This window comes from Leptidea sinapis, chromosome 23 (assembly GCF_905404315.1).
Source record: "Leptidea sinapis chromosome 23, ilLepSina1.1, whole genome shotgun sequence".
NCBI classification, from domain to species: domain Eukaryota; kingdom Metazoa; phylum Arthropoda; class Insecta; order Lepidoptera; family Pieridae; genus Leptidea; species Leptidea sinapis.
This window is the reverse complement of record NC_066287.1, coordinates 2252331-2268500: the sequence shown is the minus strand read 5'-3', so window position 1 is coordinate 2268500 and position 16170 is coordinate 2252331. Positions and strand designations below refer to the sequence as shown.

General features: G+C 41.2%; 1 protein-coding gene across 8 annotated transcripts in view; it reads left to right on the top strand.

Annotated features, from left to right (window-relative positions):
• LOC126971332 (paired amphipathic helix protein Sin3a) overlaps positions 1-15100 on the top strand; it is a 63882-nt gene extending 48782 nt beyond the window's left edge. For 5 of the 8 annotated variants that reach the window (XM_050817576.1, XM_050817578.1, XM_050817574.1 and 2 more), the window contains exons 20-31: positions 461-565; positions 1095-1293; positions 1957-2124; positions 3537-3634; positions 4329-4425; positions 4742-4851; positions 5592-5760; positions 5989-6170; positions 10364-10504; positions 11413-11520; positions 12290-12540; positions 13153-15100. In XM_050817576.1, coding sequence (XP_050673533.1) covers positions 461-565; positions 1095-1293; positions 1957-2124; positions 3537-3634; positions 4329-4425; positions 4742-4851; positions 5592-5760; positions 5989-6170; positions 10364-10504; positions 11413-11520; positions 12290-12540; positions 13153-13285 — 1761 coding nt within the window. In that variant the 3' untranslated portion in view covers positions 13286-15100. The remainder of the gene's footprint in view (positions 1-460; positions 566-1094; positions 1294-1956; positions 2125-3536; positions 3635-4328; positions 4426-4741; positions 4852-5591; positions 5761-5988; positions 6171-10363; positions 10505-11412; positions 11521-12289; positions 12541-13152) is intronic. The other 3 variants (XM_050817580.1, XM_050817581.1, XM_050817579.1) reach the window with 2 other exon arrangements.
• Positions 15101-16170: the final 1070 nt, after the last annotated feature.

Genomic DNA, 16170 nt, shown 5'->3' with positions numbered 1-16170 from the left:
CGGAAAAGTGTAAATCATCCTAATTTGATCAATCCAGCTGGGTCCAGCTGGCTATAATACTGTAGCAGATTGCTTTAGTTATATTATAGAATTCCTTGAAGTAAGCCATAATTTGACTGTATTACATGTATTGACTGTGTTTTCTATGGATTACTTTCTTGAAGTGTTTTTAAATGTTATACATCTTTTTGCTAACTATACAAACGCAAGGCTCTATTGAACATTACTACCACGTTTTATTGTGAATCACTCCACTCCACCTATATAATACCATAACTAATCCATACAATGTTTAATGCCCCTTGTTAACTGCAAAAGGCATGAATATCTTTGCAATTTAAGTTTTATGCAAGAGCTATTACAACACACTCATTTCGCTAGAAAATGCGATCGAGATTTAAAAATATATGAGCCGCACATCATCGGAAATTATAAATAATATTTTATTTATGTCCAACAGGCGGTGGATATAATAGCCGGCTTGAAGAAGAACCCTGTGGTGGCTGTGCCTGTCGTACTCAGAAGGCTGAAAGCTAAAGAGGAAGAATGGCGAGAGGCACAAAAGGTAAGGCAACTTTTATTTTTAATATGCTTTTTCCGCCCGAGCGCTCTTACCAACTGAGCCAACTGTTCGAGTGACGCATGGTTCGTAAATCTTGGATGATTCGAAAATCGCAAAATTTTGTGGTATCATACCAATGCTTCACGAATATAACATTTAAAGGCTACGGCTCTAGCCATTGCTAGGTTAGGCTAGTAATGACAACTTACTGAACACCTTACCAGTGGGGGAGACACCTTTCCACAGGATGCCGGCTAGATTATGGGTAACACAACGGCACCTTTTCCTGCCGTCAAGCAGTAATGTGTCAACATTGTGTTTCGGTCTGAAGGGTGCGGTAGCTAGCGAGATTACTGGGCAAATAAGACTTAACATCTTATGTCTCATAGTGACGACTGCAATTGTAATGCCGCTCAGAATTTTTTGGTATTTCATGAATCCTAAGCACTTCATTGTAATGGGCAGGGCGTATCAATTATCATCAGCTGAACCTTCTCCTGCTCCTCAACTTCATAAAAAAACTGTTTTGCAGGGCTTCAACAAGCAGTGGCGTGAGCAGAACGAGAAGTATTACCTGAAGTCGCTGGACCACCAGGGCATCAATTTCAAGCAGAGCGACTTGAAGGCGATGAGATCTAAGTCGCTGTTCAACGACGTGGAGAGCGCGTACGCCGCGCGGCGCCCGGGCCCGCACTACGTGGCCGATTATAACGTGCACACCCGCCAGGAAGGTGACTACCACTCTTACCACCCTCTTATTCAAATCTCTTAAAAATTTTCGAGACAAATGTATATTCATGCCTTTATCTCAAGTTATTGAAGTGATAACTTCTTAGGGTATGGTAAACCACTTCCTAACGTCACGCGATACGGCGCCAGTCTGTCTGGCTTCCTTTTCGCTCACGCATACTGTAGCAGTGGGCAGGCTCCTCCTTCCCAATCAAACAAATTGTTGCTATTATTGGATTAAATAATGATACTAATAATGTACATACACAAAATTCTAATGTACATATTGAAGACTTGTAACTAAGAATGAAATAATTAAGCGTACTCCTTCCTTAAAGGCTGGCAACGCTCCTGTGATTCTTCTGGTGTTGCAAGAGATTGTGGGCGGCGGTGACCACTTAACACCAGGTGACCCGTACGCTCGTTTGTCCTCCTATTCCATAAAAAAAAAAAATTTTATAATCAATAAAAGATTTTATTAATAAATAACCTTTCTTTACATTATGTCATGATAATATACATAAAATTTAAATGATAACTTAAGCTTTTCTCAAATTAAGCAAATTCAATATTAAATACTTTTTTGTAATTTATTGTCTTTTCAAAGAAACTTCCATTAAGTATTTTTTACTGATTTTTTGATGATGTTTGTTTGATTTGTGTAGCTATCAAGATAGTGCGCGACGCCGCCGAGCTGCTGATCCACCACGCGCGCCGGCAGACCGCCATACAGAAGGCGGAGAAGCGGCGCATCAAGCAGCTCCTGCGGCACTTCCTGCCCGACCTGCTGGCGCACCCGCGGCAGCCGCTCTCCGACGACGAGCGCGACGAAGGTACCGCCCGCTCGCACTCTTGTCATTTATTATGGAACGTTAAGGTAAAGATCACTACCGCCCATACAATCTTGCACGAGGAATCATTGCCTGCCTTTTGAACATGCACATAATCCGGCTCGAAGGACCACGATGTACGGTGTTCTGGTTGCCGTACAGATTAATTTATGTTTGGTTCATAGATTAAACTAGACTTAAGAACAATTAGTTTATTGAACTTAGTCTAAATGGTTATAATAGTAAATGGTTATGAGCACACGCGAACCGATGGATGCTCGAACGTGAACTGGGGGAAAATGTGGAAACACGGCACGCGCCAGCGCAACCGCTGACAGGGCGCAACGTGATGTGCGATGTTCCACTCGTACAAGCTATGTTTGAAGGTACCCATTTAGTTGAAGTAGAGCTGTCTTCTTCTTGTGCCTTTCCACTACTGGTGGTTGACCTTTAGCTCAGCGAAGTTTTCGCGGTCTTGCGCTAAGCGAAATAGTTTTTCTACGTTGCCAATCTGCATCCATTTCCGGGTAAATCACACCAGGAATTTTTTTTCCTCCACAGCGTTGTTTGACCTCTACTTTGCCCATCATAATAAGTTGAGCAGTTGGTATCTCTCGTGTCTCAAGACGTGGCCAAATATTCAACTTTTCAGTAGAACTGTACAACATACTTATTAATTAATTATTCTGGTGCAAATCTTTTGCACTTCTCCTGACTTGTATCGATTTGGAGAGAGTAATTGTTTTCTAAAAGGCCGGCAACACTCCTGTTGTAGCAATAGAAAGTGGGCGTCGGTGATCACTTAACATTGGGTGATCAATACGCTCGTTTGTCCTCAGGGGCGGATTTAAACTTAATGCCGCCCATGGACACCGGGAAAAAATCCGCCCCAATACTGGAATTTTACTTAAACTAATAGTTTATATATTTTATTTTTGAAAACTAAAATAAATAATTTATTGCAAAAACTTTATTATATGTTATATATTCTAAAAACATAATATTTGTTTTTTTTAACAATTATAAATTTGGCACTGAGGGTGACTCATAATTAGATAACATCAATTTTTCACAGGCAAACACGTCTGACTTTTTGAATTGCGAATTGGTTGATTATATCTTCGCATTTGATGCATAGAATAGTTGAGCAATATTGAGCAATCTTGATAAGACTAAAAAAAAATTATTCACTTTTAAAATTTTGCCGCCCTGGGCACTTGTCCCAACTGCCCCTAGTGGAAATCCACCGCTGTTTGTCCTCCTAAAAAACAAATTTAATAAAAGTTTAAATGATGAAACACATGCGATGTGCTGTACAGAACCACATTGTTGATACACGCATGCTGCCTTCCTTCTGATGTCGATTAAAAAACTATGTAATGGCCGAGAAACAATTCTTTATAGTAATATTATAGCTCTGATTGCAGCAGAAGATAAAGATGAAGCTCGGAGCCCTGGCAGTCCTACAGAACAGACTGATGAGAAGGCGTCGGTCAAACAAGAGAAACATGAGGTGTGTACACAGGGTGTTTTTCTCATAAGATATTTTCAATGTTTCATAAAAATCATCGCTGTATATCGGCCACATTATCTGTGGACTTCGCTGGAACGTGAAGCCCATTCAACCTTCAACCCCCTCGCGCTAGTCCTGTTGCGTTAATACCGTTTACAGTTTCAGTTTCTTTACGTTGATTATTTATTATTAATATCTTAGTGACAGATGCTTGTTTTGCTCACCGAGTATTTCGGTTCCGAAAAGTGCGGACGAGTTTCGTTTCGGAACCCTAGACATAACTATAAAAAGTGAAGTTGTAGTTACGATCATAATAATGTCAAACAACGAAGAAGTTAATGTCAAGTGAATTTGGGAATAAGGTAAGAATAACAATAATAATAAAAGACAAAATGTATGATCGCGAACTTCGTATCGATGTTCAGATTCGAAACACATTCGTAATACGAAATTGTACGAACCGTCAACCGAAACATCGTATTTCGATTAATTCGGTAATAGGGCTCCAGGTCCAGAAATAATGTAAACGGGTAGTAATAAATAAAATAATTTATAGGTATTTATAAATGCAAATTATTTTTAAAAATAACTTTCGATCAAATGTGTGAACTTCAAATTATTAATTATAAAATACATATTAAAATCAACTTCATATAACTAATTATATAATTTAATAAAAGTTTATTGTCAACAGTCATCGGAATCTGACAACGCGTCGGATAAGAGCAGCCGTCACAACAAAGTAGACAAGGAGAACAAACCCAAGAACAATAACAACACTGAGAGCAAAGGTATTATTATGTGTGAGAGATAGTGGCTGAACAAACAGGTCATTCTCATGTTGACGGACATTTTCTACCCATAACAGTAATAAAATTAATTGTTTTTTTCATAAGATGGCGTCCATTATTACGTGAGGCATTTTTGAAAAAAAATTGATTTTAAATTAAGGTAAAATGACAATGATGAAACACATGCGATGTGCTGTACAGAATTACATTGGTGATACACGCATGCTGCCTTCCTTCTGATGTCTATATTTAAGTTAATACTCGACCTTATTTGTATTACAATAATTGCTATAATATAATATGTATTTATGTACAGAGAGCTCAAACGCCAGTATCAAACGCAGCAGCAGCAATGACGACAGTGTCAAGAGTGAAGTGAAGACTGAGATGGACATTGAGGACGACTACAGAGATCATCCACCTAATGTATGCATTTGCTTTATTGTAGTCAATAAGTGTAGTAAGTCTGTAATAGCTACATGCCGCCAAATTTATTCAGTCGAAAATAAATATTTAAATATCAGGGAAACTAAAGCAATTTTGAATCATTGGGACTCTTCTGGTGTAGCAAGAGAATGCGGTGAAGAGGGCGGCGGTGATCACTTAATATCATCTTACGCTGGTTTGGTCCTTCTCTTACATAAAACTGATCTTTTTTCAAAAAGGCTTAAACTTAACCGGGCTTTTGTGTTGTCATTATAAATATTTAAGTAATGCAAATTACTGGATTTACCATATTATATTCGGATTGATGGGTTTTTGGTTAAAACGCAGCAATGATAAAGATTCGATTGAATTGAGAGTAATTTTTCAAGGAAATGCTCGGAGGTACACAATATTCGTCAACACAGTTCGGATCTTTGTTACACAGAGTAAATTGACATTATAGACCACAGACAAAACCAACTGCACTTGTAATGCTTTAGACAATATACAAATTACATTTGTATATAGTCCTTAGATCCAGTTTACAACACGGCTAAAGTAGCTCACTTCTGCCTTCGCCATCTTTATGCAGTACTCCTGTTTAATTATTAATTTGTACAGTATATTACTCAAACGCAGTAAAACAACCGGGGTAGTTTAATTTACAAGAGACTCGAGGGTCATTCTTTTAATGAACGAGTACTTTACAATGATTGTAATACAGTTAGTATCGTGTGCAGGAGGCGCGGTTCGTGTGCACGTCGTCGTGGTACCTGTTCCTGCGCCTGCACGGCGTGCTGTGTGCGCGGCTGGCGGGCGCGCGGCGCGCGGCGCTGGCGCAGGCCCGCAGCGAGGCCGGCGCCGAGCGGCCGCCGTCCGTGGCGCGCGCGCTGAGGCTGCGGCCGCACAGTGAGTACTGGGGCAGAGATGTCTCTTCTGTGCCGCATGCGTGTAGGCGGGCACGATTTCGAGCTCTCCCAGCTCACATTTCCTCTCCGCTTTGGTGGAAATAACCTGACTGCTTCGCGGCTCATCTCCTTCCGTCCCCTCTTTTTACTGTCGCTTTTTCTTTTTATCGACTCTCAATTTACAATGATGCGAAGAAGTTTTCACTTCAATAATTTAAATAAATGTCAGATCTGCCGTCGGAGGCGTCGTCGCCCGCGGAGTACTACACCGCGCTGCTGGAGCTGGTGAAGGGCGTGCTGGACGGCAACATGGAGGCGGCGGCCTACGAGGACGCGGCGCGCGAGATGTTCGGCATCAAGGCGTACCCCGCCTACACGCTCGACAAGATCGTGTCCACCGCCGTCAGACAGGTGATTACTGTCATGAGATTTTATTTTTAAGGCCTGAATTGACTTTGAATGCCAAATATTCACTCAAGCTACAACCGTTTTTTTTTTTCATTTCTTCAAATCAAATGTTATAATTAAAAATAATAAATTGACCTAGGAATTCTCAGTTAAACCTAAACGATCAGTTAATGTATTCTAAATAACATAAATTTTGTTAACTAAAATATAGAAAAGTAAATTGCATCGGGTGATTGTATTTAATTTGTAATTCATCAATGTTTATTAATTAATAATTGTTTTAATATTTAAATACGTCCAACCTGGTCACTTACATCATTGTATGAGCAAATTCACTGCCATGTATGGCTCGAGAAGCTGAATCAGCGTGGTCTAACTGCGTTTACTTTTATCGCAATCCAGGTAAAGAGATACAGCAAATGCGCAAAAAACTGCTGAGTAAAATCCTGACTAAAAAACTCAGAAATGAAGGGTTTCGCTCTTGACTATTTCCTCCTTCAATAATTTATCCAATCGTAAAGAATTTTTTTAAACTGAATGGGATGGAAATATAATGTATTTGTTTTCGGATTTACTAGTATTTTAATTTCAACTATATAACTGAGCCTTGTTATACATGAAAAAGTATTAAAAAGAGCGAAATAAATAGACAAAGATAATAATGTTTTTTTTTTTATGGAATAGTAGGACAAAAGAGCATACGGGTCACCTGGTTTTAAGTGATCACCGCCGCCCACATTCTCTTGCAACACCAGAGGAATCAAAAGAGCGTTGCCCGCCTTTAAGGAAGGTGTACGCGCTTTTTTTGAAGGTACCCATGATGTCGTATCGTCCCGGAAACACCGCACAAGGAAACTCATTCCACAGCTTTATAGTACGTGGATGAGAGCTCCTTAAAAACCGCACTGTGGAGGACCGCCACACATCCAGATGGTGGGGATGATATCCTAACTTGTGGCGTGTCGTGCGAAGGTGGATTTCGGCGGCAGGAATCAGGTTGAACAGCTCTTCGGAACACTCCCCGTGAAATGCGGTAGAAGACACACAATGAAGCGACGTCTCTACGCAACGCCAAGTGATCCAGCCGTTCACAGAGTACTGGGTCCCCGACAATTCAAGCTGCTCTTGCACGCGGTCAAATGGATCGAGCTGATACTGGGGTGCGCCAGACCAGAGACGACAGCAATACTCCATGTGTGGCCGGACCTGCGCTTTACATTTAGAGCGCTAGAATATGGGCGGGCTTGAAGTATTGCCGTGCACTGATGACGCCCAGCTTTTTCGAAGCCAATTTGGCTTTGCCCTCCAGATGGCCATGGAATTGGCAATCGCTCGAGATTTCGAGACCCAGTATTCCGATACTAGGCGAGGCTTTTAGGGAAGTGTTATCGAAGAGCGGTGATACGATATCATATATAATGGGGTTTTTTTAGTGGTAAACGCGCAAACTTGAGTCTTCTGCGGGTTAAATTGGACAAGGTTCAATTTACCCCATTCCACGACCTCGAGAGAGGACTCTATAGAAGACACAAGTTTCTCCCGGCACTGGTCGACGTTTTCCCGAGAGAGACCTGCATGGCCGGTGTATACGGCATCTCCATTGCTGTCGTCTGCATGTTGGAGGTGTCCAACATATCATTGATATGCAGAAGAAACAGCGTGGGAGATAGCTCACAGCCTTGGGGCACTCCAGCGTTCACGGGCTTGGGATTCGAGCAAAAACCGTCGACAACGACTTGTATGCTGTGCCCAGTGAGGAAGCTGGAGGTCCACTTGCATAAGCTCTCGGGAAGCACAAATGATGGAATTTTTTTATAATTTAGAGGAGTGCCTTGTGTTATACACGATCAAAGGCCTTCGCTATATCCAGGCTAACTGCCAGGCCTTCCCTCTTGCTTTCAATAGCCGCCGCCCATCTATGTGTTAGGTATACCAGAAGATCACCTGCTGACCGACCATGGCGAAAGCCGTATTGTCGGTTGTTGATCAACTGGTGACCCTCTAGGTACACCAAAAGTTGGCGGCTAATTATGTTCTCCATGATTTTGGAGAGCATGGAGGTTATAGCAATAGGCCTGTAGTTTGCCGGAACCGAACTGTCTCCTTTTTTGGATCCGATGGACAAGGGCTGACTTCCATGAGTCAGGGACTACGCCTTTGGAATAAGAGTGCCGGAATAAACGCGTTAGCACCGGCGTCAACTCAGGGGTCACACGTTCTAAGCACGATTGGAGAAATGCCATCCGGCCCGCTCGACTTCCTGACGTCCAACGAAAACAGAGCTCGCCTAACAGTTTTCTGTCTCAACTGTACTTCAGGCATAGAACTCTGACACCGCGGGATGGTCGGCGGTGTTTTTCCGCTGTCGTGAAGAGTCGAGTTGGAGGCGAAAGAGCGCACAGGAGATCGGCTTTCTCTTTTGCCGTATGGGCCAGGGTGTCATTCCTCATGTGCAACGGCGGCATGGACGGCTGGTTGAAGTTACCGAGACCAGCTTTCGGCAACGACCAGAACTTGCGTGTTCCGGTCGGGTAACTGGAAAGCTGCTCGCCGATTTTGACGACGTGCTTTGACTTCGCACGGGCGATTTGCCGCTTAAAAATCTGGAGGCACGGTTATATTTCCTCTTAAGAACTTTGCAGTTCGGATCCTTTGTGCCCAGCGCCGCAACCCAAGTTCGATACGCCTGTTTTTTGCAGTCAGATGCTGCTTTAACTGACGCATCGAACCAGGGCTGTGATCTGCCACCGATCGGTACTACAAAGCTTGGTATAAAAATATCCATGCCCTGCAGTATCACATCGGCTACTGCAACGGCGCAGGCACTAGGATCATCCGAGGGGAAACAAACTTTGCCCCAAGGGTAGGATGCAAAAAAGCAACGCAACCTATCCCAATCTGCTGACATGTAGTGCCAAACGCGGCGAGTCGCTGGTGGTCTGCGGCGTTGGCGTCGGATGGGCACTACACTCCTGAACAGGCAATGGTCGGACGTTCCGAGAGGGGCGTTGACAGAGACCTGGTAACTATCAGGATGTGTAGTCAGCAGAAGATCTAATAAAGACGGCATGTGGCTGACCACATCCGGGAGCCGCGTTGGCGACTCAACCATACGCCAATCCAAAATTATGCACAGATCGCCCTGCGTAGTCTGTGGTACGTGATCCAAGCTATTCGGCATTGTGCCCGTTGAAATCACCCAAGACTACGATTTCTGCGGAGGAGGATCTGTGCAAGCACGTCGTCAATTGCCGTTTGAACGTAGCCCATGAGGTGATCGGTTTCTGCGTTACCACTATGGGATCTGTAGACGCACGCATAGATGTGGACGCGGTCCACTAAATCTACGCGGAGCCAGAGAGTAGACAGGTCTCTACTCTCAAAATTGCCGAGACGGCGACAGCAGATATCCTCCCTAACGTACACATACCCTGGCATGAGGCATAAAATTGTGCTCAATTTTGTACCCGGGGTACGATAAATATGACGTATCGCTAGGGCGAAATATCTGCGTCTCCGTAAAGAAACACAAGGCCGGCTGCGCCGTCTCAAGGTGATGGTGGACGGCGTTTAAGTTGGAGTGAATTTCCCTGATGTTACAAAAGTCCACATTAAGCGTGGAGCGGGGTGCCGTGGTGTTACTGCCTCGGAATGGCCTCCGGTCCTCGACATCAACCTATGCGAAACATAGCGGCACTAGGCCGCTGCTTCACGCCGGTATTCTGTGCGAGTGTGGTAAGTAACCCGGACGAGTCTGGGCCGATTGTGCTGACGTCAAAAGACGGTAGCGTGACTCTCCCACTTTCAATAAGCCCGTAGTAGCCTCTTACGACACCCTAGGGCCTGGGACTACCCTATTCTTTTTACGCCCCGGGGAAGCACAGGGCAAATAATGATATTAATCTTGAGAAAATGTTGAAATTAAAATTTTGAAATAAAATTTGTGTATTAATCCTAGAAGTGAGGGTTATCACTTTAAAAACAACAAATTAAAATTTTATTGAGAAACCGAGGTGGAAACGGGCAAGAACTTGTATGGAAAAATGGCTGTCAATATGCAAACGGTACTACTGATTGGTGAATTTTCTAGTGTGTGCGTCTGGTTCTGACTTCATTAAAATGGCGGCCTGCGACGCGCGGGGATTTTATATAGCTGTCGGACGAACTTGACTTGAATCATCTAAATACTGTTACAGCTGCAGCACTGCGTGTCCGAGCGCTGGTCGGTGCGCGCGGCCGAGCTGTGCGCCCGCGGCGGCATGCGCGGCCCGCTGTCGTACGTGCGGCGCGCGGCCGCCTTCCTGCAGCGCTCGCACACCACCTTCCTGGTCCGAGTGGTGAGTACCGACAGATGGTCGCGCAACTATAACCAGGGGCCTATTACAAAAAATCGAAATACAAAGTTTCGGTTGACGGATCGTACATTTTCCAATTATGAAAGTATTTCGGATCCGAATATCGACACGAAGTTAGCGATTAGACATTTTGTCTTTCGTTTACCTTGTTCCCAAATTCACTTGACATTATTATGATCGTACTACAACTTCGCTTTATATGGTTATGGCTATGGTTCCGGTACGAAAGCAGTTTGGTAATAGGATTTGATTCGAAGTTTGTCGTTTTTTCGTTTCGGACCGAAACTTCGGCTTTCGATTTTGGTAATAGACGCAATACCGTCTCTACAACCCGTCTCTACTTTAAAGTTACTAATATAATATTGTTTCATTGCCGTTTAGGTACATGACGAGATATTTTCGTGCGATCACTGCATTGTTTTTGAAGTTTTCATTGCTACGTTTTGACTTTGTTGTAAATTATTAGTTCTGTAGTTTCTGTGTCTGCCAGAAATATAAATACTTTTTCATCTAACCGAGATTCTTTCATTTATTTTTCATCATTACAATAATAATAATCAGTATTACAACACAGCATCTTTACATCAATCTATAATACTGAAAAATAAAACATTGTTTATTTAATAATAATAATATCCCTGTAATGCTCTTTTTGCACACTGTACCAAAGTGACGATAATATAACGTCATCGAAGTAAAGTTTTTTTTTATGGAATAGGAGGACAAACGAGCGCACGGGTCACCTGGTGTTAAGTGATCACCGCCGCCCACATTCTCTTGCAACACCAGAGGAATCACAAGAGCGTTGCCGGCCTTTAATCGACGTAAAGTCCAGATATAATGTAACATGGTATTCTTTATCGTAACATGCGGTTTGTTTTGTCACACAGTATGGCGGTAACGAGTGCAAAGTGACGTTTGAGTTGTTAGAGCCGGCGAGTGAAGGACGGACGTCGCCTCAGCTTAATGACAACTCCAGATTGTCACCTACCAATCAGGTGAGACATTATATACTACAGCAGTTTGATTAAGAGCCAGTGGTGGAAATAATGTAGCATTTAGTTTTACTTCATATATTTGTTGTAACGGTGTACATTAAATATTGGTATTTAGATAATTTTTCAATAATATTTTATAATATCAAGGAGTATTTCGTAAAATAGTCTTCCTGTTGTTATAATGAAATTGTTTAACAGCAGAACTGTCAAACTGTGCGTCAATAAATTCTCTTCATAACTTATATAATATATGTATGGACGCACGGTTTGACAGTTCTGCTGTTAAACAATTTTATTTTGTTTGTCTTCTAGCATATGGTTTGAAAACTTTGATTAGCACACACAACTTATCGAACCAGTATCACAAATAACTAATTAGAAATTGATAATCTAAACAATTTTTTATTTTTAAAGTATTCTTCATTTCTGGGATTAATTAAATTAAATTTGTAACCAAAATTTATGAACGACATCTTGACATCATTGTCATCTCAAGTCAATTCCCTAATATGCAATTATTGGAGTCGAGTAGGTCATCAATTATAGATGGAGATCCTGTAGATGGAGCCACAACTTGAGAGGTGAACAAGACAAAATAAGATTAACAAACGTTCAGTCTCTGAACCGGTTGGCTCAGTTGGACGAGCGCTCGGACGGAAACCGATAGAGCGCGAGTTCGAGTCACGCATTGCTCATACATTTTGGTTAGAAATTTAATTTAAATTGATAACACTGAGAACGCAACACTAATGTGTCTACTGACGCGCAGTGCGGCCGCGAGAACGGCACGATGGTGCACGCGGCGGCGGCGTGGTCGCTGTACACGGAGCGGTACGCGCGCCCCGACGCCGGCGGCCGCGCCCGGCGACCCGTGTACCTGCGCCGCAACGCGCGCCGCAACGGCGGCGGAGCTGACGCCGTGGCCGCGCCGCACGCGCGTGACCCGCCGCCCGCCGCGCGCCGCCGCAAGCCGCCGCGCGTCACCGACCTGGCCGAGTGCACGCTCGCACACACCATCAGGTACTTGCACCACTAGTATCCTACTAATATTATAAATGTGAAGGTTTGTATGAACTTCTTTAACGCAAACACCACTGAATGAATTTTGATGAAACTTTACAATAATATAGCTTACACACCAGAATAACAAGTAGGCTATAATTTATAAAACTATAGTGTGAATTATACAAAATATAAAATAAGTGTGATTGTTACTAATTAATACAACTAGCGCCATCTCTTATCAACTAGCAAGCACGAGATCAATACAATTTATATAGCAAAACAACGTTTGCCGGGTCAGCTAGTAATAATAATATTTTACCATTGATAGGCTCTTTTGCACTGGATGCCGGCTAGGTTATGGGTACCACAACGGCGTCTTTTTCTGCCGTTGTTTTGTTGTATTGTGTTTCGGTCTCAAGAGCGCCGTTTGCTAGTGAAATTACTGGGCAAATGAGACTTAACATCTTACGTCTCAAGGTGCCGCTGAGAATTTTTGAGTTTCCAAGAATTCTGAGCTACAACTGCATTATAGTTGACAGGGCGTATCAATAACCATCAGCTGAACGTCCTGCGCGTCTCGGTCCTTGTTGTCATAAAAATATCTAATTCCAAATGTTTTTGTTACAGGTTGGTGGCGTGCCGACCGCACCAACTGTATCGCGCGGGGTGTCTCCGCGCCGCGCGAGAGTCTCAACCGCGCGTGTCATCCACGCGGCGGGAACGCTTCCAAGCCTGGCTGGCCACTCGCGTCTCAACGTAGTTTCGTATCGCCCGACATTGTGGAACTGTTACAAAGGCTTTATAAGACAGTATTAGTGAAGTATCACTATAACACAGTTCTATAAACCTTTAAGAACAGCCAACAAAGTTTAATTGGTATAATTAATCACCGAAGTGAGGAATAGTACTTTAAAATAACAAATTGTTTAGATTTGAAAGAGCGACATCTCAAGTAAATTTCCAAATATGCTGTTATTGGGGTTGACAGGTTATCAACTGTAAAGTAGATCCTGTAGATGAAGCCACAAGACATAACCAAGATTTACAATCCATGCGTCACTCGAATGGTTGGCTTGTTAAAAAGAGCGCTCGGACGGAATCCCGGGGGCGCGGGTTCGAGTCGCGCATCATTCATAAATTTTTGTTACAAAATTTTATTTGGAAAATTAATTGCAGAAGTGAGGGATTTAACTTTAAATAACAAATTGTTTAAATCAACAGTGTAATGGAATTTATCCTGTAGGTCCCCTCTACACTTATCTCTATAAATCTCAACAGAAGCACATACAAACTACACGATTATGCCATATGATAGTTCCGCTTGTAAAACTAGCAACTAGTTGAACTTCTTTTTTATTTGTTGACTATACATTTTCACGTTATGAATTGGTAACTACATCAAAAAATATATCTGTGTTGTTTTATATAATTTTTTGATTGCCACTAAATGTACTGATACATTGTATTTTATCTGTGATTTCAATAAAATCCTGTTTTATATTTGATTTGCAATTGTAATACATAAGGTAGTTTCTTACGGCCGCTAATAACATTCCTAATTTGGAATTGATTTTTGTATTTATTAAGTTAATCTCAATAACGCAGGAACTCTGTCCGTGTAGTAAGTCTACAGTGTTTTTTTAACACAAATGTTTAAATATAAATTTTATATTTCGTTCTACTTGTCAGTAAACTTGTGTATACATAGAAAAATTATGTTAAAGACAGTGATGTGTTATAATCAGTCTTGTGCGCTTTAAATGTCTATACTATACTGTATATTGTATAATTCAACTCTTACTGTTCTTGCAATCAAACAAATCAGTTTTCAGTTAGGTTCATTCTATTGTTGTAGTAAATGTACAAATATATATTTTCTTGGAGACATTTTTGAAATTCATCTAAATATGAATAGTAATGGAATCCTAGAACTGTACATTTATAACAACTCATCGGCCTTATAATGCAACCAATGAGCAGTCAATAACCCTATCCTGTTCACCTCAATTGGTTTATTGAATTGTTTGCTTGGCAAATAATACATTACAGGAGTCAGTGTTAAAAGGTCGATGTATCAGCTATATGTAAGTTCCCGTAATTTTAATGGAAATCAACCAGCCAATAGAAGCGCAGTCGAATATATGTTTCTCCAAGCCTTTTGATAATCTGAATCGAATAACAGTACTCTAATGTAATATTTATTCCACATTCTTGTAAAATGCCTCTTACCTTAAATTCAACCGAAAATGCCAGAAGTGTGTAGTAACACGGCGCGTCACTACGTCCGCCTGCGTGCCAGTTCCACAAGTGTCGGCTAGTGTAGTATCATCGGTTGTGTAAATATGTGAGTGTGGACATCGTCTCGAATACGCCGCGAGACCGGAACGTCAATCTCATTGAGCCGCGTTTTAGCGACTTGACTTAGCTTAAGGTGAGATTTAGAACTACCCACTTGTAAATAGAGTTCTAAATTTTATATTGTACAGATCTCTAAGTACATGTATATATGAGGATGAGTTGTTGATGAACCAATCTTGTTAATTTGTAATGAAGAATAAATATTATTATATTTATACTTGTTGTGTTTTCTTTGGTGTCCTTAACATTTTGATTAATTATTTTAAATCGTAAATCCTTTATAATTGTGTGTCAAAAAATATGATACTTATACATTTATGGCCTTACAAATAAAATTGGCATAAAGTTATAACTAAGCATAAACCAAGAATATGTAAAATGTTTACAAATAGACATTTAGCTTACGAATGGTTATTTGTGAGGCCGTTACAATATGCTCTACACTATGCTCTCTACGCATTACTAATATAAATACTTAAAGTCAAAGTCAAACTTTTTATTTGCATAAACATATTAGATTGATGTTACATAAATATTATTGAGTACATGTTTACCACTTTTATGACGTGCAAATTTTATAAAATACATTTCTTACAATACAAAAAAAAATCATTAGTTACAATAATGTAAATTTAACAAAAGATTAGTAGCAGTAGTATATAGTCAAGTTTTTAGTTGAAAATATTCGTCTAATCCGCGAATCTCTCGCGCGTAATACGCACGTACGTTGCATTCAGAAGGAGCGTACTAACGTGTAACGTGCATTTGGGAACGGAGCTAGTCGAGAATATGGAGTTTAACGAAGCGGTCTCGTTGTGGTTAGCTTACTGTCGCTGGAAGAGACAGAAACGGAGAAAAATAGAATAGAGAAAAATATTTAGTACATCCAATTCTTAATGATAGAATGACACATAGTACATGTCGGCGTTAAACCAGAGTTTCCTTGAATTGTCCACCATGAATAAATACAACACTTAGAATTTCTCAGTTTATTGAAGCACAACTGCTAGTATAGATATGAGCCGTCTTTACATAAAACAACCGCTTTTATAGCTTTCATACAATAGATGAAACAGAGTAGATACAACTTCTTTTAAAACACAAATAAAATTAGGTATTGTAAAATACTTCCTAAATACAGCTCAATAAATATTTTAGTGAATTTATATATAACTTCAAATGATTTATATAATAGTTTGTTCATTTAATTTGAACAAACATTACGAAGTAAATCTTCTTACTGCAAGGCGCTGCAAGCAAGTTTCAAAATACGATTAAGAAAGACTT